This window comes from Salmo trutta, chromosome 37, assembly GCF_901001165.1.
Source record: "Salmo trutta chromosome 37, fSalTru1.1, whole genome shotgun sequence".
Lineage (NCBI taxonomy): Eukaryota > Metazoa > Chordata > Actinopteri > Salmoniformes > Salmonidae > Salmo > Salmo trutta.
Window position 1 is genome coordinate 7095966 of NC_042993.1, and position 25606 is coordinate 7121571.

Below are 25606 nucleotides of genomic sequence, written 5' to 3' on the forward strand. Positions count from 1 at the left end.
CTCTTCTCTCTCTCTCCCCTCCCGTTGTCTCTCTCTCTCTCTCTCCCTCCGCTGTCTCTCTCTATTCGCTCTCCTCGTCTCACCCTTCGCTGTCTCTCTCCCTTCGCTCTCTCTCCCTTCGCTGTCTCTCTCTCTCTCCCTTCGCTCTCTCGCTCTCCCTTCGCTCTCTCTCTCACACCCTGTCTTTCTCTCTTCCACATACATACATACATACATACATACATACATACATACATACATACATACATACATACATACATACATACATACAAACACTGGTGGTAGTTAAAATTCAGAAAGAAGTTTGAACAATATCCATATGTATGTGTTAATTGTGTTTGAACAATATCCATATGTATGTGTTAATTGTGTTTGAACAATATCCATATGTATGTGTTAATTGTGTTTGAACAATATCCATATGTATGTGTTAATTTGTGTGTCTGGTAGTTTAAGGAGGCGTCGGCAGCTCTCCAGCGTCCTCCCCAGCAGGGGTTGAAGCTGGCCCAGACAGTCAACAAGAACTCTTCTTCCGGCCTTGCTATACAACAGCCAGGTAATGCACCAATGTGCAATTCTATATGTCTGTGATTGATGTATACCTCCGGGTCACTAGGTGGCGTTCTCTCTTCAGTGTTGCCCATGATGGCAAGGGGTCTTTGTTGTGTGTACATACTGCACAACGGTCACGTGCGTTTTGTATTTTGTGTAGGTGGCCCAGTGCCCATGCCAGCGGTGTTTGTGTCCCAGGCCACGCCCAGGAACACACCCACCCAGCCTAACCCCTCCCTGAAGGATGATGAAATCAGACTGGAGATGAGTCTTCTGGGAAAGAAGCGCACCAAGACCTGGCACAGCGGAATGCTCATCGCCATCAACCCTGTCGGTGAGACACGCACACACACACCTCTCCACACACACACACCTCTCCACACACACACACACACACACACACACCTCTCCACACACACACCTCTCCACACACACACACACACCTCTTCACACACACACCTTTCCACACACACACACACCTCTCCACACACACACACACACACACACACCTCTCCACACACACACACACACACACACACACACACACCTCTCCACACACACACCTCTCCACACACACACACACACACACCTCTCCACACACACACACCTCTCCCCACACACACACACACACACACACCTCTACACACACACACACACCTCTCCACACACACCTCTCCACACACACACACCTCTCCACACACACACACACACACACACCTCTCCACACACACACACCTCTCCCCACACACACACCTCTCCACACACACACCTCTCCACACACACACACACACACACACCTTTCCACACACACACACCTCTCCACACACACACACCTCTCCACACACACACACCTCTCCACACACACACCTCTCCACACACACACACACACACACACACACCCTCTCCACACACACACCTCTCCACACACACACACACCTCTTCACACACACACCTTTCCACACACACACACACCTCTCCACACACACACACACACACCTCTCCACACACACACACACACACCTCTCCACACACACACACACACACACACACACACACACACACCTCTCCACACACACACACCTCTCCACACACACACACCTCTCCACACACACACACCTCTCCACACACACACACACCTCTCCCCACACACACACACACAACACACACAGCACACACACACACACACACCTCTACACACACACACACCACCTCTCCACACACCACACCTCTCCACACACACACACCTCTCCACCACACCCACACACACACACCTCTCACACACACACACCTCTCCACACACACACCTCTCCACACACACACATCTCTCCACACACACACCTCTCCACACACACACACACACACACACCTCTCCACACACACACACACCTCTCCACACACACACACACCTCTCCACACACACACACACCTCTCCACACACACACACACACACACACACACCTCTCCACACACACACACCTCTCCACACAGCTCTCCACACACACACACACACACCTCTCCACACACACACCTCTCCACACACACACACACACACACACCTCTCCACACACACACACACCTCTCCCCACACACACACACCTCTCCATACACACACCTCTCCACACACACACACACACACCTCTCCACACACACACACACACACACCACCTCTCCACACACACACACACACACACACCTCTCCACACACACACACACACACACACCTCTCCACACACACACACACACCTCTCCACACACACACACACACCTATGCACATGGTGAAGTTTGACATTGAATGTGTGTGTTTGTAGGTAATGGTTACAGTAAGTACAAGGTGAAGTTTGACATTGAATGTGTGTGTTTTGTAGGTAATGGTTACAGTAAGTACAAGGTGAAGTTTGACATTGAATGTGTGTGTTTGTAGGTAATGGTTACAGTAAGTACAAGGTGAAGTTTGACATTGAATGTGTGTGTTTGTAGGTAATGGTTACAGTAAGTACAAGGTGAAGTTTGAGAACAAGGGGAAGAGTCTACTGTCTGGAAACCACATAGCGTTTCACTATCACCCCACCCTGGAGAGGCTATACGTGGGGGCCAGGGTGGTCGCCAAGTACAAGGACGGCAACCAGGTCTGGCTCTACGCTGGCATCGTGGCAGAGATGCCCAACAACAAGAACCGCATGAGGTGAGAAGCTGTGTGTGTGTGAGCATGTTTCAGATATCCTCTGTGTGTTTGGTGAAGGGTTGTGAAGCTGTTTCAGATACCCTCTGTGTGTTTGGTGAAGGGTTGTGAAGCTGTTTCAGATATCCTCTGTGTGTTTGGTGAAGGGTTGTGAAGCTGTTTCAGATATCCTCTGTGTGTTTGGTGAAGGGTTGTGAAGCTGTTTCAGATACCCTCTGTGTGTTTGGTGAAGGGTTGTGAAGCTGTTTCAGATACCCTCTGTGTGTTTGGTGAAGGGTTGTGAAGCTGTTTCAGATACCCTCTGTGTGTTTGGTGAAGGGTTGTGAAGCTGTTTCAAATACCCTCTGTGTGTTTGGTGAAGGGTTGTGAAGCTGTTTCAAATACCCTCTGTGTGTTTGGTGAAGGGTTGTGAAGCTGTTTCAGATACCCTCTGTGTGTTTGGTGAAGGGTTGTGAAGCTGTTTCAGATATCCTCTGTGTGTTTGGTGAAGGGTTGTGAAGCTGTTTCAGATACCCTCTGTGTGTTTGGTGAAGGGTTGTGAAGCTGTTTCAGATACCCTCTGTGTGTTTGGTGAAGGGTTGTGAAGCTGTTTCAGATACCCTCTGTGTGTTTGGTGAAGGGTTGTGAAGCTGTTTCAAATACCCTCTGTGTGTTTGGTGAAGGGTTGTGAAGCTGTTTCAAATACCCTCTGTGTGTTTGGTGAAGGGTTGTGAAGCTGTTTCAGATACCCTCTGTGTGTTTGGTGAAGGGTTGTGAAGCTGTTTGAACCGTTGTCTGTGTGTTTCAGGTTCCTGATCTTCTTTGACGACGGTTATGCCTCCTACGTGACCCTGCCTGAGCTCTACCCTGTCTGCAGACCAAGTCAGAACCCTCCTTTCTGTTTTCATGTCCTCTCCTTTCATAATGCTCTCTTTTCTCCTATCAATCTGGTTTTGGGATGTGACCTCAGCTTACCCTCTTCACATCTTCTCTCCCCTCTGCCTCTCCCCCATTGTCTTCTCTCCTCTTCCTCTCCCCATCATATTTTCTCCCCCAGTGAAGCGTACATGGGAGGACATAGAGGATGCATCGTGTAAAGACTTCATAGAGGAGTATATAACGTCATACCCCAACAGGCCCATGGTGCTGCTGAAGGCAGGCCAGGTCATCAAGACAGAGTGGGAGGGGACGTGGTGGAGGAGCAGAGTGGAGGAGGTGGACGGCAGCCTCGTCAAGATCCTCTTCCTGGTATGATGACATCATCACTGGGATTTGATTACCAGCAAACTTTATTTATAGTCTGATTTAACGTGACGGTCGCAAGCATATGTTATAAACAGGGATAGTTTAGTTTCTGAATCACGTTTTTATACTACTTCTGCAGACTTGACACTCAACAAAATATGAAAATCAGGTAGATAAGATAAAGCAATTAAATGACTGAAAAGTGATCTCTGTGGTAATCTGTTTGTATGGTTGTTTTTTTCTCCTTCAGGATGACAAGCGTAGTGAGTGGATCTACCGTGGTTCAACTAGGCTGGAGCCCATGTTCAACCTGAAGACCAACTGTGCCAACACCCAGGAGAAGAAGATGGCTGGCCAGCAGAGGACGCGCCCCAGCATGGGTAACACTCACTCTAGTCAATCAATCAATGAATATATGAACAAACAAACCAATCACTTAACCAATCAATCCATCTTTAATAACCCAGCGGGACCACATGTTATACTGTACATGACGGAACCTTGACCTGTTGGATAACTCTAATCTCTACTTCATTGTGATGAACCTTGACCTGTTGGATAACTCTAATCTCTACTTCATTGTGATGAACCTTGACCTGTTGGATAACTCTAATCTCTACTTCATTGTGATGAACCTTGACCTGTTGGATAACTCTAATCTCTACTTCATTGTGATGAACCTTGACCTGTTGGATAACTCTAATCTCTACTTCATTGTGATGTCGGTAACCACTTTCTCTCTCTCTGTAGGAGCATTGAGGACCAAGGGCCCCGTGGTCCAGTATCACAGTGGGGGGAACACCACAACCCCCAGCGGGACCCCCACTAAATCCCCCCATCCCCTCTCCCCACCCTCCTCCATCCCTCCTACACCCTCCCAGCTCAATCAGCCTGCACGAACAGAGTGAGTATCACACACACAGTGTAAATCTTGTGACATTCCTTGAAAATGGACATTCTCTCTCCCCTCTCGCTGCTACATTTACCCCTTTTCTCCCTGACCCCCCCCCCCCCCCAACAGTCCTAAGTATCAGATGGCTAAGAAGAGTACTTCTCCATACATTCCCACGCCAGGAGGCTCTCGCACTGGATTGGCCAGTAATAGCCACGCCCCTAAAGCCATGCAGCCCCAACCTTCAACTGGCTCTCCTGGAAACTCATCCAGGTGAGAGAGGGGACAGGAAATGTATGATCATAAAATAATCATTAAATCTGCATTAATTAGTTCCCTTCTCCTACTGCTATTGAACATAATCTCTTACTAAAGAGCCACACTCACAAATATGCAGTTTTATAGGAATCTATTCGTAGCTCTACTTCACTCTCGCACCCCCCCCCCCCCCCCCCCCCCCCCCCTCCAGAATGTATGTCCTTCAGACTGGCAACATCCAGACTCTCACGTCACTACAGCCTATCCAACACCAGCAGCAGTCTCTGCCCCCTCCTCCCCAAGCCCCTCCCACCGCACCTGCAGTGACCCCATACACCATCAGTAACGACCGGATTCCCCACGAGACCTCGTACCGCGCCCCCACAGACCGCATCTTCTACCTGCCTCACACCTGCCAGCCTGCTTGTCTCAACCGTATCCGGCCCTCCAGACCAGATATGCACCGGGGCAGGAACCCCCTGCTCACCCCTCTACTGTACGAGTTCAGACGCATGACGGGGCGACGGAGAGTCAACCGCAAGGTAAACACAGAAAAAGAGCTTTGAGAAGTATTTTATCTTTCAGGAAGCATGATTTGGATTATTATAGGGGGACAGATTTTGGTATTAACTATCTTTCACCCCCCCTCTCTCTCCCCAACCCCCCCGTTAGATGTCGTTCCATGTGATCTACAAGTCTCCTTGTGGGCTGTGTCTGCGCAGCATGGCGGAGATCCAGCGCTACCTGTTCCAGACGCGCTGTGACTTCATCTTCCTGGAGATGTTCTGCTTGGACCCCTATGTCCTGGTCGACAGGCGCTTCCAGCCCCAGAAGCCTTACTACTACATTCGAGACATCACCAACGGCCGCGAGGACATTCCCCTGTCCTGCGTCAACGAGATCGACATCACACCGCCCCCCGACGTGGCCTACAGTGAGGAGAGGGATTTCTCAATCAGTATATAGGCCTTGAGTTACTATAGAGGCCTCAATCAAACGATTACCCATCAGAGCACTAGGTCTTCCTGTATAGTACGGGCCAATGGGGGAGCACTAGCTACACAACACGTAAGGAAAGGGGGATTCCTAGTCAGTTGTACAACTGAAATGTGTCGTCCGCTTTTAACCCAACCCCTCTGAATCAGAGAGGTGCGGGGGACTGATTTAACCCAACCCCTCTGAATCAGAGAGGTGCGGGGGGCTGATTTAACCCAACCCCTCTGAATCAGAGAGGTGCGGGGGGCTGATTTAACCCAACCCCTCTGAATCAGAGAGGTGCGGGGGGCTGATTTAACCCAACCCCTCTGAATCAGAGAGGTGCGGGGGGCTGATTTAACCCAACCCCTCTGAATCAGAGAGGTGCGGGGGGCTGATTTAACCCAACCACTCTGAATCAGAGAGGTGCGGGGGGCTGATTTAACCCAACCCCTCTGAATCAGAGAGGTGCGGGGGGCTGATTTAACCCAACCCCTCTGAATCAGAGAGGTGCGGGGGGCTGATTTAACCCAACCCCTCTGAATCAGAGAGGTGCGGGGGGCTGATTTAACCCAACCCCTCTGAATCAGAGAGGTGCGGGGGGCTGATTTAACCCAACCCCTCTGAATCAGAGAGGTGCGGGGGGCTGATTTAACCCAACCCCTCTGAATCAGAGAGGTGCGGGGGGGCTGATTTAACCCAACCCCTCTGAATCAGAGAGGTGCGGGGGGCTGATTTAACCCAACCCCTCTGAATCAGAGAGGTGCGGGGGGCTGATTTAACCCAACCCCTCTGAATCAGAGAGGTGCGGGGGGCTGATTTAACCCAACCCCTCTGAATCAGAGAGGTGCGGGGGGGCTGCTATAATCAACATCCACGTTTTCAGTGCCCGGGGAACAGTGGGTTAACTGCCTTGTTCAGGGGCAGAACGGCAGAGTTTTACCTTGTCAGCTCAGGGATTCGATCTAGCAACCTTTCGGTTACTTGCCCAACACTCTAACCACTAGGCTACCTGGAATAGGGAGTCACTTGATACTCAGTTGAGATGAAGTCATAAAACTGGAACATTGGGATGAGTGGGATTAGTTTTATTCTATGGTGAAGAATTCCTGAAGACGTCAGTGACTGATGGATGTCTGTGTTCCCAGGTAAGGAGCGTATCCCTGAAGACGGAGTGTTCATCAACACCAGTCCAGACTTCCTGGTGGGCTGTGACTGTACCGACGGCTGCAGGGACAAGTCAGTACTATGACTCTTGACCTTCTGACCTTCCTGTGACCCCCTCATCTGGGCTCTGTCTTCTGCATGGCTTCCACTACATAGATTTCACCTGTCCAATTGTTAAATCAGGGATTAACTCGTTTAGTCAATTGAAAGTGTTGAAATGGGGATTGTGTGTGTTGTGCAGGTCCAAGTGTTCGTGTCACCAGCTGACCTTGCAGGCCACAGCCTGTACCCCTGGTGCACAGATCAACCACACGGCTGGATACACACAAAAGAGACTGGAGGAGTGTTTGCCCACCGGGTGAGAGACGCACACAAACAACACACACAGTCGCAAACACAGACATCCCTCTTACTAATCTCTCCCCCTCTCCGTCCTTCCCTCTCAGGATTTATGAGTGTAATAAGCGTTGTAAGTGCTGCAGTCAGATGTGTACTAACCGTCTGGTGCAGCACGGTCTGCAGGTGAGGCTGCAGCTCTTTAAGACCCAGAACAAAGGCTGGGGCATCCGCTGTCTGGACGACGTGGCCAAGGGATCCTTCGTCTGTATCTACGCCGGTACGTCACTAGGTGGTGTGGAGGAGGAGACAGAACAGTGTTATAGCAGGCGTTACACAGGGATAACAGAATGTACCGGTATTCACATTGCATTACATGTAGGAAGTGGACTGCATAATAAGACTTGTCATAAGCATTCATAACAGCACATGGCTCCTTGTCAGTGTATATAATTGTTTAACCTCCCTGGGCAAGCGTCCCACCTAGTCAACAACCAGTGGAATCGTGTGGCACGAAATACAAATACCTCATAAATGCTATAACTTCAATTTCTCAAACATATGACTATTTTACACCATTTTAAAGACAAGACTCTCGTTAATCTAACCACATTGTCCGATTTCAAAAAGGCTTTACAGCGAAAGCAAAACATTAGATTATGTAAGGAGAGTACCCTGCCAAAAATAATCACACAGCCATTTTCAAAGCAAGCATATATGTAACAAAAACCAAAACCACAGCTAAATGCAGCACTAACCTTTGATGATCTTCATCAGATGACACTCCTAGGACATTATGTTATACAATACATGCATGTTTTGTTTAATCAAGTTCATATTTATATCAAAAACCAGCTTTTTACATTAGCATGTGATGTTCAGAACTAGCATACCCACCGCAAACTTCCGGTGAATTTACTAAATTACTCACGATTAACGTTCACAAAATACATAACAATTATTTTAAGAATTATAGATACAGAACTCCTTTATGCAATCGCGGTGTCAGATTTTAAAATAGCTTTTCGGTGAAAGCACATTTTGCAATATTCTGAGTAGATAGCCCAGCCATCACGGCTAGCTAATTTGACACCCACCAAGTTTGGCCCTCACCAAACTCAGATTTACTATAAGAAAAATTGGATTACCTTTGCTGTTCTTCGTCGGAATGCACTCCCAGGATTTCTACTTCAACAACAAATTATGTTTTGGTTCCAAATAATCCATAGTTCTATCCAAATACCGCCGCTTTGTTCATGCGTTCAGGTAACTATCCGAAGGGTGACGCGCGAGCGCATTTCGTGACAAAAAAATGTCATAATATTCCATTACCGTGTTCCGAAGCATGTCAAATGCTGTTTAAAATACATTTTTATGCGATTATTTTTTTTTTGCGTAAAATAGCGATAATATTCCAACCGGGCGACGTTGTATTCATTCAAAGGCTGAAAGAAAAACATGGAGAATTCTCATGAACACGCATCTCCAGTGTCACTGTCCTCAGCCTGACCAGTAACAAACAGAGCTGCTGTACTTAGCCCAGAGACTGCAGACATCTCATTACACTTTCTGGCGCCTTCTGAGAGCCGATGGAAGCCTTAGAAAATGTCACGTTACAGCACTGATGCTGTATTTTCGATAGAGAGGCTACAGAAGGACAATAAATTGTCAGACAGGGCACTTCCTGTATGGAATCTTCTCAGGTTTTGGCCTGCCATATGAGTTCTGTTATACTCACAGACACCATTCAAACAGTTTTAGAAACTTTAGAGTGTTTTCTATCCAAATCTACCAATTATATGCATATTCTCGTTTCTGGGCAAGAGTAGTAACCAGTTTAAATCGGGTACGTTTGTTATCCGGCCGTGCAAATACTGCCCCCTAGCCCCAACAGGTTAAATGCCTACAGATGAATGCAGAATGAATAATAACGTAGAAAGTCTTGCCCTATTTCCTTTACTTCACTTCTATTCTCTCTCTTTCTCCTCCCCTCACATCTCAATTCAATTCAGGGCTTTAATGACATGGGAAACATGTTTACATTGCCAAAGCAAGTGAAATAGATAATAAACAAAAGTAAAATAAACTATCAAAAATGAACAGTAAACATTACAGTTTCAAAGGATTAGAGACATTTGAAATATCATATTATGGCTATATACAGTGTTATAACTGTATAACGTAAATTTGGGTTGTATTTACAATGATGTTTGTTTTTCACTGGATGCCCTTTTCTTGTGGCAACAGGTTACAAATATTGCTGCTGTGATGTCTCACCGTGGTATTTCACCTAATAAATACAGGAGTTTATCTACATTTGATTTGTTTTCAAATACTTTGTGGGTCTGTGTAATCTGAGGGAAACATGTGTCTGTAATATGCTCATACATTTGGCAGGAGGTTAGGAAGTGCAGCTCAGTTTCAACATCATTTTGTGGGCAGTGCGCACATAGCCTGTCTTCTCTTGAGAGCAAAGTCTGCCTTTGGCGCCCTCTCTCAATAACAAGGCTATGCTCACTGTCTGTACATAGTCAAAGCTTTCCTTAAGTTTGGGTCAGTAACAGTGATCAGGTATTCTGCCACTGTGTACTCTCTGTTTAGGACCAAATAGCATTTGTTTGCTCAGTTTTGTTAATTACTTGACACATTGGAAATAATTATCTTTTTGTTTTCTCATGATTTGGTTGGGTCTAATTGTGTTGTCCTGGGGGTTTGTGAACAGAGCCCGAAGACCAGCTTTCTTAGGGGACTCTTGTCTAAGTTAATCTCCCTGTAAGTGATTGCTTTGTTATGGAAGGTTTGGGAATCGCTACCTTTTAGCTGGTTGTAGAATTTAATGGCTCTTTTCTGGATTTTGATCATTAGCGGGTATCGTCATAATTTCGCTTCTGCATGCATTATTTGGATGAGTCTCAATTTGGTGTTTGTCCCATTTTGTGAATTCTTGGTTTGTGAGCGGACCGCAGACCTCACAACCATAAAGGGCAATCAATGGGTTCTATAACTGATTCAAGTATTTTTAGACAGGTCCTAATTGGGATGTCAAATTTTATGTTCCTTTTGATGCCGTTGAAGGCCCTTCTTGCCTTGTCTCTATTTGTTAACAGCTTTGTGGAAGTTACCTGTGGTGCTGATGTTTAGGCAGAGGTATGTATAGTTTTTTTGTGTGCTAGAGCTACGGTGTCTAGGTGGAATTTGTCTTTGTGGTCCTGGCATCTGGACCTTTTTTGGAACAACATTTTTGTATTACTGAGATTTACTGTCAGGGCCCAGGTCAGATTCTAGTAGGGTAAGGCCGGGTGCTGCAGACTGCCCTCACCAATTCGTTGATATATATGTTGAAGAGGGTGGGGCTCAAGCTGCATCCCTGTCTCACCCCACGGCCCTGTGGAAAGAAATGTGTGTGTGTGTTTTTGACAATATTAACTGCACACCTGTTTGTGTAAATGGATTTTATAATGTATGTTTTTTTCCCCCAACACTTCCATCAATTTGTATAGCAGATCCTCATGCCAAATTGAGTCAAAAGCTTTTTTGAAATCAACAAAGCATGAGTTTTGGTTAGGGTGTGCAGGGTGAATACGTGGTCTGTCGCACAGTAATTTGGTAAAAAGCCTATTTGACGTTTGCTCAGTACATTGTTTTCATTGAGGAAATGTACGAGTCTGCTGTCAATGATATTGCCGTGGATTTTCCCAAGGTTGCTGTTGACGCGAATCCCACGATAATTATTGGGGTCAAATTTGTCTCCACTTTTGTGTATTGGGGTAATGAGTCCTTGGTTCCAAATATTGGGGAAGATGCCAGAGCTGTGGATGATGTTAAAGAGTATAATTATAGCCAATTGGAATTCGTGGTCTGTATATTTTATAATTTAATTGAGGATAACATCAACACCACAGGCCTTTTTGGGTTGGAGGGTTTGTATTTTGTCCTGTAGTTATTAATTCAATGTAATTGGAGAATCCAGTGGGTTCTGGTAGTCTTTAATAGCTGATTCTAAGATTTGTGATTGATCATGTATATGTTTTTGCTGTTTGTTCTTTGTTATAGGGCCAATAAGATTGGATTATGCTTTGTGGTGTTTGTTTTTATTGTGTTCCAATTTTCCCAGAAGTGGTTAGATTCTATGAATTCTTCATTTACATTGATCTGATTTCTGACGTGCTGTTCCTTTTTTTGTATTGTTTTAGTGATTCGCCGTAGTGAAGGCGTAGACTCAGGTTTTCTATGGCTCTATATTTTTGGTTGGATAGGTTTCTCAATTTCTTTCTTAGGTTTTTGTCATTGCTTTGAACTTTCTTTGGTTGTCTGCTTGAGATTTTTAGATTTCATAGGGAAGCTGAAAGGTTGAATATACTGTTTCGGCTTTCTACTGTTAGTTAAATGTTTTGTCCAGGAAGTTGTCTAAAAGAGATTGAATTTGTTGTTGTTTGGTAGGTTTCTACACTACCCTTTTCTATAGCATTTCGTAATATTGTGCAGTTCCTTTGGCTTTGATGCCTCATTGAGTATTGCTCATTTCAAGTAGACTGTGATTTTGCTGTGATCTGTTAGGGGTGTCAATGACTGACTGTGAACGCTCTAGAGGTCGACCGACTATGATTTTTCAACACCGATACCGATTATTGGAGGACCAAAAAAAAGCCGATACCGATTATTTATTTATTTATATATATATAATTTTATTTAAAAAAAACTTTAAATCGTTTTTTACATTTATTTTAAATTTGTATTTTATTTGTAATAATGACAATTACAACAATACTGAATGAACACTTATTTTAACGTAATATAATACATCAATAAAATCAATTTAGCCTTAAATAAATAATGAAACATGTTCAATTTGGTTTAAATAATGCAAACACAGTGTTGAAGAAAGTAAAAGTGCAATATGTGCCATGTAAAAAAGCTAACGTTTAAGTTCCTTGCTCAGAACATGAGAACATATGAAAGCTGATGGTTCCTTTTAACATGAGTCTTCAATATTCCCAGGTAAGAAGTTTTAGGTTGTAGTTATTATAGGACTATATCTCTCTATATGATTTGTATTTCATATACCTTTGACTATTGGATGTTCTTATAGGCACTTTAGTATTGCCAGTGTAACAGTATAGCTTCCGTCCCTCTCCTCGCTCCTATCTGGGTTCGAACCAGGAACACATCGACAACAGCCACCCTTGAAGTAGCGTTACCCATGCAGAGCAAGGGAAACAACGACTCCAAGTCTCAGAGCGTGTGACGTTTGAAATGCTATTAGCCCGCACCTCATTAACTAGCTAGCCATTTCACATCGGTTACACCAGCCTAATCTCGGGAGTTGATAGGCTTGAAGTCATAAACAGCACAATGCTTGAAGCATTGCGAAGAGCTGCTGGCAAAATGCACGAAAGTGCTGTTTGAATGAATGCTTACGAGCCTGCTGGTGCCTACCACCGCTCAGTCAGACTGCTCTATCAAATCATAGACTTAATTATAACATAATAACACACAGAAATACGAGCCTTTGGTCATTAAAATGGTAGAATCCGGAAACTATCATTTCGAAAACAAAACGTTTATTCTTTCAGTGAAATACGGAACCGTTCCGTATTTTATCTAACGGATGGCATCCCTAAGTCTAAATATTGCTGTTACATTGTACAACCTTCAATGTTATGTCATAATTAATTACGGCCTTTGTTAGGAATAAATGGACTTCACACAGTTCGCAATGAGCCAGGCGGCCCAAACTGCTGCATATACTCTGACTGCTTGCACGGAACGCAAGAGAAGTGACACAATTTCCCTAGTTATAAGAAATTCATGTTAGCAGGCAATATTAACTAAATATGCAGGTTTAAAAATATATTCTTGTGTATTGATTTTAAAGAAAGGCATTGATGTTTATGGTTAGGTACATTGGTGCAACGATAGTGCTTTTTTACTCAAATGCGCTTGTTAAATCATCACCCGTTTGTCGAAGTAGGCTGTTATTCGATGATAAATTAACAGGCACCGCATCGATTATATGCAACGCAGGACACGCTAGATAAACTAGTAATATCATCAACCATGTGTAGTTAACTAGTGATTATGTTAAGATTGATTGTTTTTTATAAGATAAGTTTAATGCTAGCTAGCAACTTACCTTGGCTTCTTGCTGCCCTCGCGTAACAGGTAGTCAGCCTGCCACGCAGGCTCCTCGTGGAGTGCAATGTAAGGCAGGCGGTTAGAGCGTTGGACTAGTAACCGGAAGGTTGCAAAAACGAATCCCCGAGCTGACAAGGTAAAAATCTGTCATTCTGCCCCTGAACAAGGCAGTTAACCCACCGTTCCTAGGCTGTCATTGAAATTAAGGATGTGTTCTTAACTGACTTGCCTAGTTAAGTAAAGGTGTATAATTTATTTAATTCTGCAAATCGGTGTCCAAAAATACCAATTACCGTTGGTATGAAAACTTGAAATTAGCCCTAATTAATAGGCCATTCCGATTAATCGGTCGACCTCTAGAACGCTCTGAGAGACTCTGGGTTGTGGTCCGTGATAAAGTAGTCTACAGTACTACTGCCAAGGGATGAGCTGTAGGTGTATCTACCATAGGAGTCTCCTTGAAGCCTACCATTGACTATGTACAGACCCAGCATGCGACAGAGCTGCAGAGTTGTGACCCATTTTTGTTGGTTGTTTTGTCATAGTTGCCTAGGGGGGCATATTTGGGAGGGAATACTGTCACCTCCAGGTAGGTGTTTGTCCCCATGTGTGCTGAGAGTGTCAGGTTCCTGTCCAGTTCTGGCATTTAGGTAACAATACATGTCCCTGGGCCTGTAAATGGTTGATCTCCCTCTCTAGGATGGAGAAGCTTTCATCGTTAAAGTATGAGGATTCTATTTGGGGGATATAGGTAGCACACATGAGGACATTTTTCTCTGTTGGGATAATGTCCTTATTAATTTCTGGCCAGGTGTAAATTGTTCCTCTTTTAACTAATTTAATAGAGTGCGTTAGCTAGTCAAATCAAATCAAATTTATTTGTCACATACACATGGTTAGCAGGTGTTAATGCAAGTGTAGCGAAATGCTTGTGCTTGTAGTTCCGACCATGCAGTAATATCTAACAAGTAATCTACCTTGTACACACAACTGTAAAGGAATGAATACGAATATGTACATAAAAATATATAAATGAGTGATGGCCGAACGGCATAGGCAAGATGTCATAGATGGTATAGAGTACAGTATACCCATATGAGATGAGTATTGTAGGTTATGAAAACATTATATAAAGTGGCATTGTTTAAGGTGGCTAGTGATACATTACATCAGGATGGCAAGATGCAGTAGATGGTATAGAGTACAGTATATACATATGAAATGAGTAATGTAGGTTATGAAAACATTATATAAAGTGGCATTGTTTAAAGTGGCTAGTGATACATCTAATACATCAAGATGCAGTAGATGGTATAGCGTACAGTATATACATATGAAATGAGTAATGTAGGTTATGAAAACATTATATAAAGTGGCATTGTTTAAAGTGGCTAGTGATACATCTAATACATCAAGATGCAGTAGATGGTATAGCGTACAGTATATACATATGAGATGAATAATGTAGGTTATGTAAACATTATCTAATATAAAGTGGCAAGTGATAAATTGATTACATCAATTTTCCCATTATTAAAGTGGCAAGAGATTTGAGTCAGTATGTTGGCAGCAGCCACTCAATGTTAGTGATGGCTGTTTAACGGTCTGATGGCCATGAGATAGAAGCTGTTTTTCAGTCTCTCCGTCCCAGCTTTGATGCACCTGTACTGACCTCGCCTTCTGGATGTTAGCGGGGTGAACAGGCAGTGGCTCGGGTGGTTGTTGTCCTTGATGATCTTTTTGGCCTTCCTGTGACATCGGGTGGTGTAGGTGTCCTAGAGGGCAGGTAGTTTGTCCCCGGTGATGCGTTGTGCAGACCTCACTACCCTCTGGAGAGCCTTCCGGTTATGGGCGGAGCAGCTGCCGTACCAGGCGGTGATACAGCTCGACAGGATGCTCTCGATTATGCATCTGTAAAAGTTTGAGTGTTTTTGGTGACAAGCCGAATTTCTTCAGCCTCCTGAGGTTGAAGAGGCGCTGCTGCGCCTTCTTCACCACACTGTCTGTGTGGGTGGACCATTTCACTTTGTCCGTGATGTGTACGCCGAGGAACTTAAAACTCTCCACCCTCTCCACTACTGTCCCGTCAATGTAGATAGGGGGCTGCTCCCTCTGCTGTTTCCTGAAGTCCACGATCATCTCTTTTGTTTTGTTGACATTGAGTGAGAGGTTATTTTCCTGACACCACACTCCGAGGGCCCTCACCTCCTCCCTGTAGGCCGTCTCGTCGTTGTTGGTAATCAAGCCTACTACTGTTGTGTTGTCTGCAAACTCGATGATTGAGTCGGATGCGTGCATGGCCATGCAGTCGTGGGTGAACAGGGAGTACAGGAGGGGGCTGAGAACGCACCCTTGTGGGGCCCCAGTGTTGAGGATCAGCGGGGGGGAGATGTTGTTACCTACCCTCACCACCTGGGGGCGGCCCATCAGGAAGTCCAGGACCCAGTTGCACAGGGCGCGGTCGAGACCCAGGGTCTCAAGCTTAATGACGAGTTTGGAGGGTACTATGGTGTTAAATGCTGAGCTGTAATCGATGAACAGCATTCTTACATAGGTATTCCTCTTGTCCTGATGGGTTAGGGCAGTGCGATTGCGTCGTCTGTGGACCTATTAGGTCGGTAAGCAAATTGGAGTGGGTCTAGGGTGTCAGGTAGGGTGGAGGTGATATGATCCTTGACTAGTCTCTCAAAGCACTTCATGATGACGGAAGTGAGTGCGGTAGTCATTTAGCTCAGTTACCTTAGCTTTCTTGGGAACAGGAACAATGGTGGCCCTCTTGAAGCATGTGGGGACAACAGACTGGGATAAGGATTGATTGAATATGTCTGTAAACACACCAGCCAGCTGGTCTGCGCATGCTCTGAGGACGTGGCCGGGGATGCCGTCTGGGCCTGCAGCCTTGCGAGGGTTAACACGTTTAAGTGTTTTACTCACGTTGGCTGCAGTGAAGGAGAGCGCGCAGGTTTTGGTAGCGGGCCGTGTTAGTGGCACTGTATTGTCCTCAAAGCGAGCAAAAAACTTGTTTAGTCTGTCTGGGAGCAAGACATCGTGATCCGCGACGGGGCTGGTTTTTCTTTTGTAGTGCGTGATTGACTGTAGACCCTGCCACATACTTCTCATGTCTGAGCCGTTGAACTGAGACTCCACTTTGTCTCTGTACTGAAGCGTAGCTTGTTTGCCTTGCGGAGGGAATAGCTACACTGTTTGTATTCGGTCATGTTTCCGGTCACTTTGCCCTGATTAAAAGCAGTGGTTCGCGCGTTCAGTTTTGCGCGAATGCTGCCATCAATCCACGGTTTCTGGTTGGGGAATGTTTTAATAGACGCTGTGGGTAGAACATCACCGATGCACTTGTTAATGAACTCGCACACCGAGTCAGCGTATTCGTCAATGTTGTTGTTCGCAGCAATGCGGAACATATCCCAGTCCACGAGATCGAAGCAATCTTGAAGCGTGGAATCCGATTGGTCGGACCAGCGTTGAACAGACCTGAGGGCGGGAGCTTCCCGTTTTAGGTTCTGTCTATAGGCTGGGAGCAACAAAATGGAGTCGTGGTCAGCTTTTCCAAAGGGAGGGCGGGGGAGGGCCTTATATGCGTCGCGGAAGTTAGAATAACAGTGGTCTAGGATTTTGCCCGCCCTGGTAGCACAACCGATATGCTGATAGAATTTAGGGAGCCTTGTTTTCAGATTAGCCTTGTTAAAATCCCCGGCTACAATAAATGCAGCCTCAGGATATGTGGTTTCCAGTTTACATAGAGTCCAATGAAGTTCTTTCAGGGCCGTCGATGTGTCTGCTTGGGGGGGATATACACGGCTGTGATTATAATTGAAGAGAATTCTCTTGGTAGATAATGCGGTCGGCATTTGATTGTGAGGAATTCTAAGTCAGGTGAACAAATCAAATCAAAATCAAATGTATTTATATAGCCCTTCGTATATCAGCTGAAATCTCAAAGTGCTGTACAGAAACCCAGCCTAAAACCCCAAACAGCAAGCAATGCATGTGAAAGAAGCACGGTGGCTAGGAAAAACTCCCTAGGAAAAACTCCCTAGAAAGGCCAAAAACCTAGGAAGAAACCTAGAGAGGAACCAGGCTATGAGGGGTGGCCAGTCCTCTTCTGGCTGTGCCGGGTGGATATTATAACAGAACATGGTCAAGATGTTAAAATGTTCATAAATGACCAGCATGGTCAAATAATAATACAAAATGACTTGAGTTCCTGTATGTTGTTATGATCACACCACGTCTCGTTAATCATAAGGCATACACCCCCGCCCTTCTTACCAGAGAGATGCTTGTTTCTGTCAGCGCGATGCCGACAGAAACATACCAAGTTAGCGTTCCCCTGAGTGTCTTTCCTGTTTCACACCTGGTAGTTCAGTGGATGGGACTACCAGCTCTCTGTAACCTAGAGGTCAACCAGCGGGTTTGTCTCCTCTATACCATTTTTCTTGAAGAACACAATGTCTGTATTTCCACATTATTTGTAGTCTGGGTTCCTGTTCTTTAGACCAAAGGCAGATGACCTCAGACCTTGTATATTCCAGGATGAGATAGTAAAACCTTTGTGTTCCATAGTGCCTAGTGTTGTTTTTATCTCCCCTCCCCTCCCTCCCTCGCTCCCTCCCTCCCTCTTCTTTCTCTCTCTCTCTCTCTCTCTCTCCTCCCTCCCTCTCTTCTCTCTCACTTTCTTCTCCCTCTCTCCCAGGTAAGATTCTGACAGATGACTTTGCGGACAAGGAGGGTCTGGAGATGGGTGATGAGTACTTTGCTAACCTGGACCACATAGAGAGTGTGGAGAACTTCAAGGAAGGGTATGAGAGTGAGGCCCACTGTTCAGACAGTGACGGGAGCGGGGTGGACATGTCCAGGCTGAAGAACCCTCCCTCGTCCTCCATGGCTTTGCAGAACAAGACCCTTCCCAAACCCCCCCAGAGAACCCATGCTGCCAACCCCGCTGGCAAAGGTGAGGGGTCACAATTTAGTAGTCTAGAAAGAGTCTGGCTTTTACTTTTGACCAGAGCCAAGGTAGTGCACTATATAGGGATTATGGTGCCATTTAGGACTCACATAGTCTGAAATTACACCTTTTGCTGTTTTACGACTTCCTTCTCTCCATCAGCGCGGGGTGCTGGTGGCGACTCCTCTAAGGATGGGGATAGTGATGAAGAGTCGAACAACGACAAAAGTTCAGACGACACGTTTGTGAAGGACCCCTACTACAGCTCCAGCTCTGTGTGGAGGAGCTACACCACCCGACGCCAGGCCAAGGGCGTCAAGGAAGGTGTGTGTGCACTTAACCGAACCCTCAGTTGTAACGCTGGGACTGCAGTAGGAAGTTATTTTAAAGGCCCAGTGCAGTCAAATATGTGATATCTATACAGTGAGGGAAAAAAGTATTTGATCCCTTGCTGATTTTGTACGTTTGCCCACTAACAAAGAAATGATCAGTCTATAATTTTAATGGTAAGTTTATTTGAACAGTGAGAGACAGAATAACAACAACAAAAAATCCAGAAAAACGCATGTCAAAAATGTTATAAATTGATTTGCATTTTAATGAGGGAAATAAGTATTTAACCCCTCTGCAAAACATGACTTAGTACTTGGTGGCAAAACCCTACAAAACGTTTCTTGTAGTTGGCCACCAGGTTTGCACACATCTCAGGAGGGATTTTGTCCCACTCCTCTTTGCAGATCTTCTCCAAGTCATTAAGGTTTCGAGGCTGACGTTTGGCATCTCGAACCTTCAGCTCCCTCCAAAGATTTTCTATGGGATTAAGGTCTGGAGACTGGCTAGGCCACTCCAGGACCTTAATGTGCTTCTTCTTGAGCCACTCCTTTGTTGCCTTGGCCGTGTGTTTTGGGTCATTGTCATGCTGGAATACCCATCCACGACCCATTTTCAATGCCCTGGCTGAGGAATGGAGGTTCTCACCCAAGATTTGACGGTACATGGCCCCGTCTATCGTCCCTTTGATGCGGTGAAGTTGTCCTGTCCCCTTAGCAGAAAAACATCCACAAAGCATAATGTTTCCACCTCCATGTTTGACGGTGGGGATGGTGTTCTTGGGGTCATAGGCAGCATTCCTCCTCCTCCAAACATGGCGAGTTGAGTTGATACCAAAGAGCTCCATTTTGGTCTTATCTGACCACAACACTTTCACCCAGTTGTCCTCTGAATCATTCAGATGTTCATTGGCAAACTTCAGACGGGCATGTATATGTGCTTTCTTGAGCAGGGGGACGGTGCGGGCGCTGCAGGATTTCAGTCCTTCACGGCGTAGTGTGTTACCAATTGTTTTCTTGGTGACTATGGTCCCAGCTGCCTTGAGATCATTGACAAGATTCTCCCGTGTTGTTCTGGGCTGATTCCTCACCGTTCTTATGATCATTGCAACGCCACGAGGTGAGATCTTGCATGGAGCCCCAGGCCGAGGGAGATTGACAGTTCTTTTGTGTTTCTTCCATTTGCGAATAATCGCACCAACTGTTGTCACCTTCTCACCAAGCTGCTTGGCGATGGTCTTGTAGCCCATTCCAGCCTTGTGTAGGTCTACAATCTTGTCCCTGTCATCCTTGGAGAGCTCTTTGGTCTTGGCCATGGTGGAGAGTTTGGAATCTGATTGATTGATTGCTTCTGTGGACAGGTGTCTTTCATACAGGTAACAAACTGAGATTAGGAGCACTCCCTTTAAGAGTGTGCTCCTAATCTCAGCTCGTTACCTGTATAAAAGACACCTGGGAGCCAGAAATCTTTCTGATTGAGAGGGGGTCAAATACTTATTTCCCTCATTAAAATGCAAATCAATTTATATAACATTTTTGACATGCATTTTTCTGGATTTTTCTTGTTATTCTGTCTCACTGTTCAAATAAACCTACCATTAAAATTATAGACTGATCATTTCTTTTTCAGTGGGCAAACGTACAAAATCAGCAGGGGATCAAATACTTTTTTTCCACACTGAGGTTGGTGTAAGAGCTATTTGAAAAGACCGCCTGAAATGTCACTCCTGTTGTGGTGGGATGTAGTTTTGATGACATCACCAGGTGGTAAATTAGTTAATAAGAAAGTGTTCTCCAATAACAGCTAGTTATCTGTTTCCCCCTGCCCACTTGCCAGGATCAACTGGGGATCCTTAATAAATACACAAATACTCCCAGACAGTCCTAGCAAGATTCATGCTTGAGAAATTTCAATTTTCTAGAAACCTTTATACATTTTTTTACTATTTTAATTGAAAACAATCACAGTAAGATACTTAATTGGTATCCAGATATATTTGATATTGAGAAAAACAGCTGCATTGAACATTTTTACATGTAGCAGCGTGATGTAAAATTATATTTATTTGATCTGTCCCCCCCCATCCAGGGAGCCAGGACAGTAAGGATGGGATGAGTGTGTCAGTGGGGGGAAAGGAGGACAGGAAGCCGCCCCCCATGCCAGAGGAGAGTGGGAAGAGTAAAGTAGCGTCCTGGCTCACCAACCAACCCTCTACCTCCCAGGCCACCGTTAAGATGGAGGGACTGAAGATAGAGAAGAAGGTAAGGGGGGGTAGTCCATATCTATCTCAGCTATTTTGTGTAGATCCTATTACATATATTAGGATAATTCGATCAGCCTCGATCTCTTGCTTTCATCTCCTGGTGTTCTGATTGGACACCCTCTCATGTAATGATTGATTCCTTCTCGTGTTTATTAATTAGTGATTTGTGTTCCGGTGCTCTGGTTGGATATTGATACACCTTCTCCTGTGTTCTCTGTTCCAGGAGCCCGGGGACCAGAAAAGGTACATAATGAATGATTATGAAATGGAATTTCAACCTATTTAACTCTGGCTTGGCCCTTTTAGGCCTGTGTTGCACAATATCAAATGTACTTGGTAAAATGTGCCATATGAATAACATTCGATAACGTTGAGTGAGTCTGTAAGTGTGTGTTTTTGCGCCCTCTGCAGTCAACAATCAGTGAAGACGGAGGGAGGGAAGAGACAGGATGTGATGACGCTGTCGGACAGTGATGACGTCCAGACCATCAGCTCTGGATCTGATGACAACAAGGAGAGAGAGAAACGCACACAGGGTGAAGATGGGGGAGGTAGGGAGAGGAGAGGATGGGGGAGAAGAGGAAGGTAGAAGGGAAATGCACACGGGGAGAAGGGAAGGCGGAGGAAAACATGCACCGGTTTAGGAGGAAATTGGAGGGGGGAGGAAGAATGGGAGAAGGGGGACAGGTAGGGGTTGAGGGGGCAGGGGGGAAGAAGAATGGGGGGAGGGGAAAACACATGCAAGGTGAGGAGAGACGGAAGTTGGGGCTGTGGGTTCATAGACCTCTCTGCTTTATCAGGTATTGCCAGACCTGTTCATGTGGTGCTTCTCCCTGAATTGACCCTTTCTCTTCTCCCCTTCATCCTCCTCTCCTCCCTCTGCTTGCCTCCTGTCTCAGGTGCGGTGAAGAGGCAGGTGGCTGTGAAGTCCACACGAGGCATTGCTCTGAAGAACTCCCATGGCCTGATGGTGAAGACTGGAGGGGCTGGGATAGGGCCAGGGGGAGGCCCGGGGGGGCACGGAGGGGCACAGGGTAAGGGTGGGGACGGGGGAGACAGTGGACCTAAAAACACACGGCTGTTCTTCGATGGCGAGGAGTCCTGCTACATCATCGACGCCAAGCTGGAGGGCAACCTGGGACGCTACCTCAACGTGAGTGTAATATGTGTGTGTCACCTTCAATTAGCCGATAATAGCTGGCTTTTGTCCGATTTTAAAAATAAATGCATAAAAAAGCCCTTAAATAAAATAGGTACATTTGCATAATTTAGTGGAATGAAATTGGCTTGTGTGTACAGTATATTAGTAATGTATCTTATTTATCACACGCGTACAGCATACAGATACAGAGCCTTTTAGTGGAAAATCTGCCAGACAGCGGAAGAGCTGCTGCTGCAGCATCTTGTGCTGCTTTCAAGACACCTGGGAACTCGTAAAAATTCGAGGTCAAATCATGACGTCCGTGAACTTCAGGTTGGAAAGTCGGAGCTCTAGAAAGAGACCCGAGTTGGAATTCCGAGTTAGATGACCGTTCAAAACAATTTTTCAGAGTTGGAGCTAGCTAGTTTTTTCTCCAGTTCCCATTTATCTTCAACTCACTGTAGTCAGAGAGTTCCCAGTTGATTTGAACGCTGGCATCAAACAGCAACAGAAGGCAGGCTTCATCGGCACACAACACGCCACTTTGCAGTGGAGACAATATCCATTTTGACAAAGGAAATGAAGCTCTCTCTCCTCTCATCTCTCCCCCTTACAGCATAGCTGCAGTGCTAACCTGTTTGTCCAGAATGTGTTTGTAGATACACATGATCTGCGTTTCCCCTGGGTAGCCTTCTTCGCCAGCAAGTGAGTGTTCTGTATTAGACATGGTTACATAGACTTGGTAGAACCCTGTTACTCTGATAAAGAAACATGTATTATTTGAAACGTGGTTTTGTGCTGAGCACTTGTGAATGTTGCCCGTTGACCACTGAGTCATCCACTAACGTGTGTGTGTGTGTGTGTGTGTGTGTGTGTGTGTGTGTGTGTGTGTGTGTGTGTGTGCGTGCAGGCGTATCCGGGCGGGGACAGAGTTAACGTGGGACTATAACTACGAGGTTGGCAGTGTGGAGGGAAAGGAGCTACTGTGCTGCTGTGGCTCAACAGAGTGCAGAGGCAGACTGCTATAAGAGACCACCCTCTATACCTCCATCTCATCCCTCTATACCTCCATCTCATCCCTCTATACCTCCATCTCATCCCTCTATACCTCCATCTCATCCCTCTATACCTCCATCTCATCCCTCTATACCTCCATCTCATCCCTCTATACCTCCATCTCATCCCTCTATACCTCCATCTCATCCCTCTATACCTCCATCTCGTCCCTCTATACCTCCATCTCGTCCCTCTATACCTCCATCTCATCCCTCTATACCTCCATCTCATCCCTCTATACCTCCATCTCATCCCTCGATTTCTTCATCTTATCTCGGAGTGCAGAGGGAGTTCTGCTGGAAGAGACCTCTAACTCCGTCTCCTCTGAGTGTAGAAGAAGCCTGCTGTAAGGACACACTATGCTAACCTCCCTTACTGTGTCATTAGAGAAGATGGGACACCTGCACCAACGAGTCTCTGTCCACGTTTCTCTTTTGTTCCTCACCCTCTCTTTTTTTCTGAATTGTTTGGCTGATTATTGCTGATGTATTGTAATTCTTTACTGTTTTGTCTGTATGCCCAGTTGTATTTGACTGTCTGTGAATTCAGACCAAACTGTGCTCTTCTCACAACTGAATAAAATCCTGTTTTCCACACATTCCACATAGTTTTAATGATGTTTTATACAGAAGGATTTCAGTGTACCTCAGGCCTAGATATCATTTGGGCTCATTACAGCTGTAGTAGTGTTTCCCTCAGGAAAGCAGGAAGCCACTTTCATGGACACTGGAGTAACCTGTTAGTGATGTTGGACTCCGTGTCTGTAGATGAGCCCCTGTGGACGTGTCTTCATACATGTACACTGAGCAAAAATATAAACACAACAATTTCTACCATTCTACTGAGTTCCAGTTCATAAAGAATCAGTCAATGGAAATGAATTCATTAGGCCCTAATGAATGGTTTCACATCACTGGGAATACAGATATGTATCGTTTGGTCACAGATACCTAAAAAAACAAGGGAGAGGTATGGATCAGAAAACCAGCCAGTATCTGATGTGACCACCATTTGCCTCATGCAGCGTGACACATCTCCTTTCAATTGAGTTGATCAGGCTGTTGATTGTGGAATGTTGTCCTACTCCTCTTCAATGGCTGTGTGAAGTTGTTCGATATTGGTGGGAACTGGAACACGCTGCCGATCCAGAGCATCCCAAACATACTCAATGGGTGACATCTCTGGTGGGTATGCAGGCCATGGAAGAACTGGGACATTTTCAGCTGCCAGGAATTGTGCACAAATCCTTCCGATATGAGACTGCATTATCGTGCTGAAACATGAGGTGATGGCGGCAGATTAAAGGCACGACAATGGGCCTCAGGATCTCGTCACGGTATCTCTGTGCATTCAAATTGCCATCGATAAAATGCAATTGTTTGTTGTCCGTAGCTTATGCCTGCCCATACCATAACCCCACCGCCACCATGGTCTCTCTGTTCACAGCGTTGACATAAGCAAACTGCTCGCCCACACAACACCATACAGTTGAAACCAGGATTTATCCGTGAAGAGCACACTTCTCCGGCATGCCAGTGGCCATCGAAGGAGAGTATTTTCCCACTGTAGTCAGTTACGACGCAGAACTGCACTCAGGTCAAGACCCTGGTGAGGATGATGAGCACGCAGACGAGCTTCCCTGAGACAGGTTCTTGACAGTTTGTTCAGAGGTTCTTGACAGTTTGTTCAGAAATTCTTTGGTTGTGCAAACCCACAGTTTCATCAGCTGTCTGGGCGCTGGTCTCAGATGATCCTGCAGGTGAAGAGGCCGGATGTGGAGGTCTTGGACAGGTGTGGTTACACGTGGTTGTGAGGCTTGTTGGACGTACTGTCAAATTCTCCAAAATGACTTTGGAGGCAGCTTAGAGTAGAGAAATGAACATTAAATTATCTGGTAACAGCACTGGGGGACATTCCTGCAGTCAGCATGCCAATTGCACGCTCCCTCAAAACTTGAGACATTTGTGGCATTGTGTTGTGTGACAAAACTGCACATTTTAGAGTGGCCTTTTATTGTCCCCAGCACAAGGTGCACCTGTGTAATGATCATTCTGTTGAATCAGCTTCTTGATATGCCACACCTGTCAGGTGGATAGATTATCTTGGCAAAGGAGAAATGCTCACTAACAGGAAT

At 45.6% G+C, this 25606-nt stretch overlaps 1 protein-coding gene across 1 annotated transcript in view; it reads left to right on the plus strand.

Annotated features, from left to right (window-relative positions):
- The window catches only part of LOC115176358 (histone-lysine N-methyltransferase SETDB1-B), a 30064-nt gene extending 6475 nt beyond the window's left edge, over positions 1 to 23589 (plus strand). Inside the window, exons 7-25 of the mRNA XM_029736293.1 lie at positions 2531 to 2735; positions 3520 to 3593; positions 3769 to 3959; positions 4207 to 4336; positions 4707 to 4860; positions 4978 to 5121; positions 5318 to 5648; positions 5779 to 6040; positions 7230 to 7320; positions 7490 to 7606; positions 7695 to 7864; positions 18431 to 18688; positions 18845 to 19006; positions 21101 to 21273; positions 21499 to 21518; positions 21687 to 21811; positions 22175 to 22428; positions 23033 to 23121; positions 23327 to 23589. Of these exons, the coding sequence (XP_029592153.1) occupies positions 2531 to 2735; positions 3520 to 3593; positions 3769 to 3959; positions 4207 to 4336; positions 4707 to 4860; positions 4978 to 5121; positions 5318 to 5648; positions 5779 to 6040; positions 7230 to 7320; positions 7490 to 7606; positions 7695 to 7864; positions 18431 to 18688; positions 18845 to 19006; positions 21101 to 21273; positions 21499 to 21518; positions 21687 to 21811; positions 22175 to 22428; positions 23033 to 23121; positions 23327 to 23444 (3068 nt within the window). The 3' untranslated portion in view covers positions 23445 to 23589. The remainder of the gene's footprint in view (positions 1 to 2530; positions 2736 to 3519; positions 3594 to 3768; positions 3960 to 4206; positions 4337 to 4706; positions 4861 to 4977; positions 5122 to 5317; positions 5649 to 5778; positions 6041 to 7229; positions 7321 to 7489; positions 7607 to 7694; positions 7865 to 18430; positions 18689 to 18844; positions 19007 to 21100; positions 21274 to 21498; positions 21519 to 21686; positions 21812 to 22174; positions 22429 to 23032; positions 23122 to 23326) is intronic.
- Positions 23590 to 25606: the final 2017 nt, after the last annotated feature.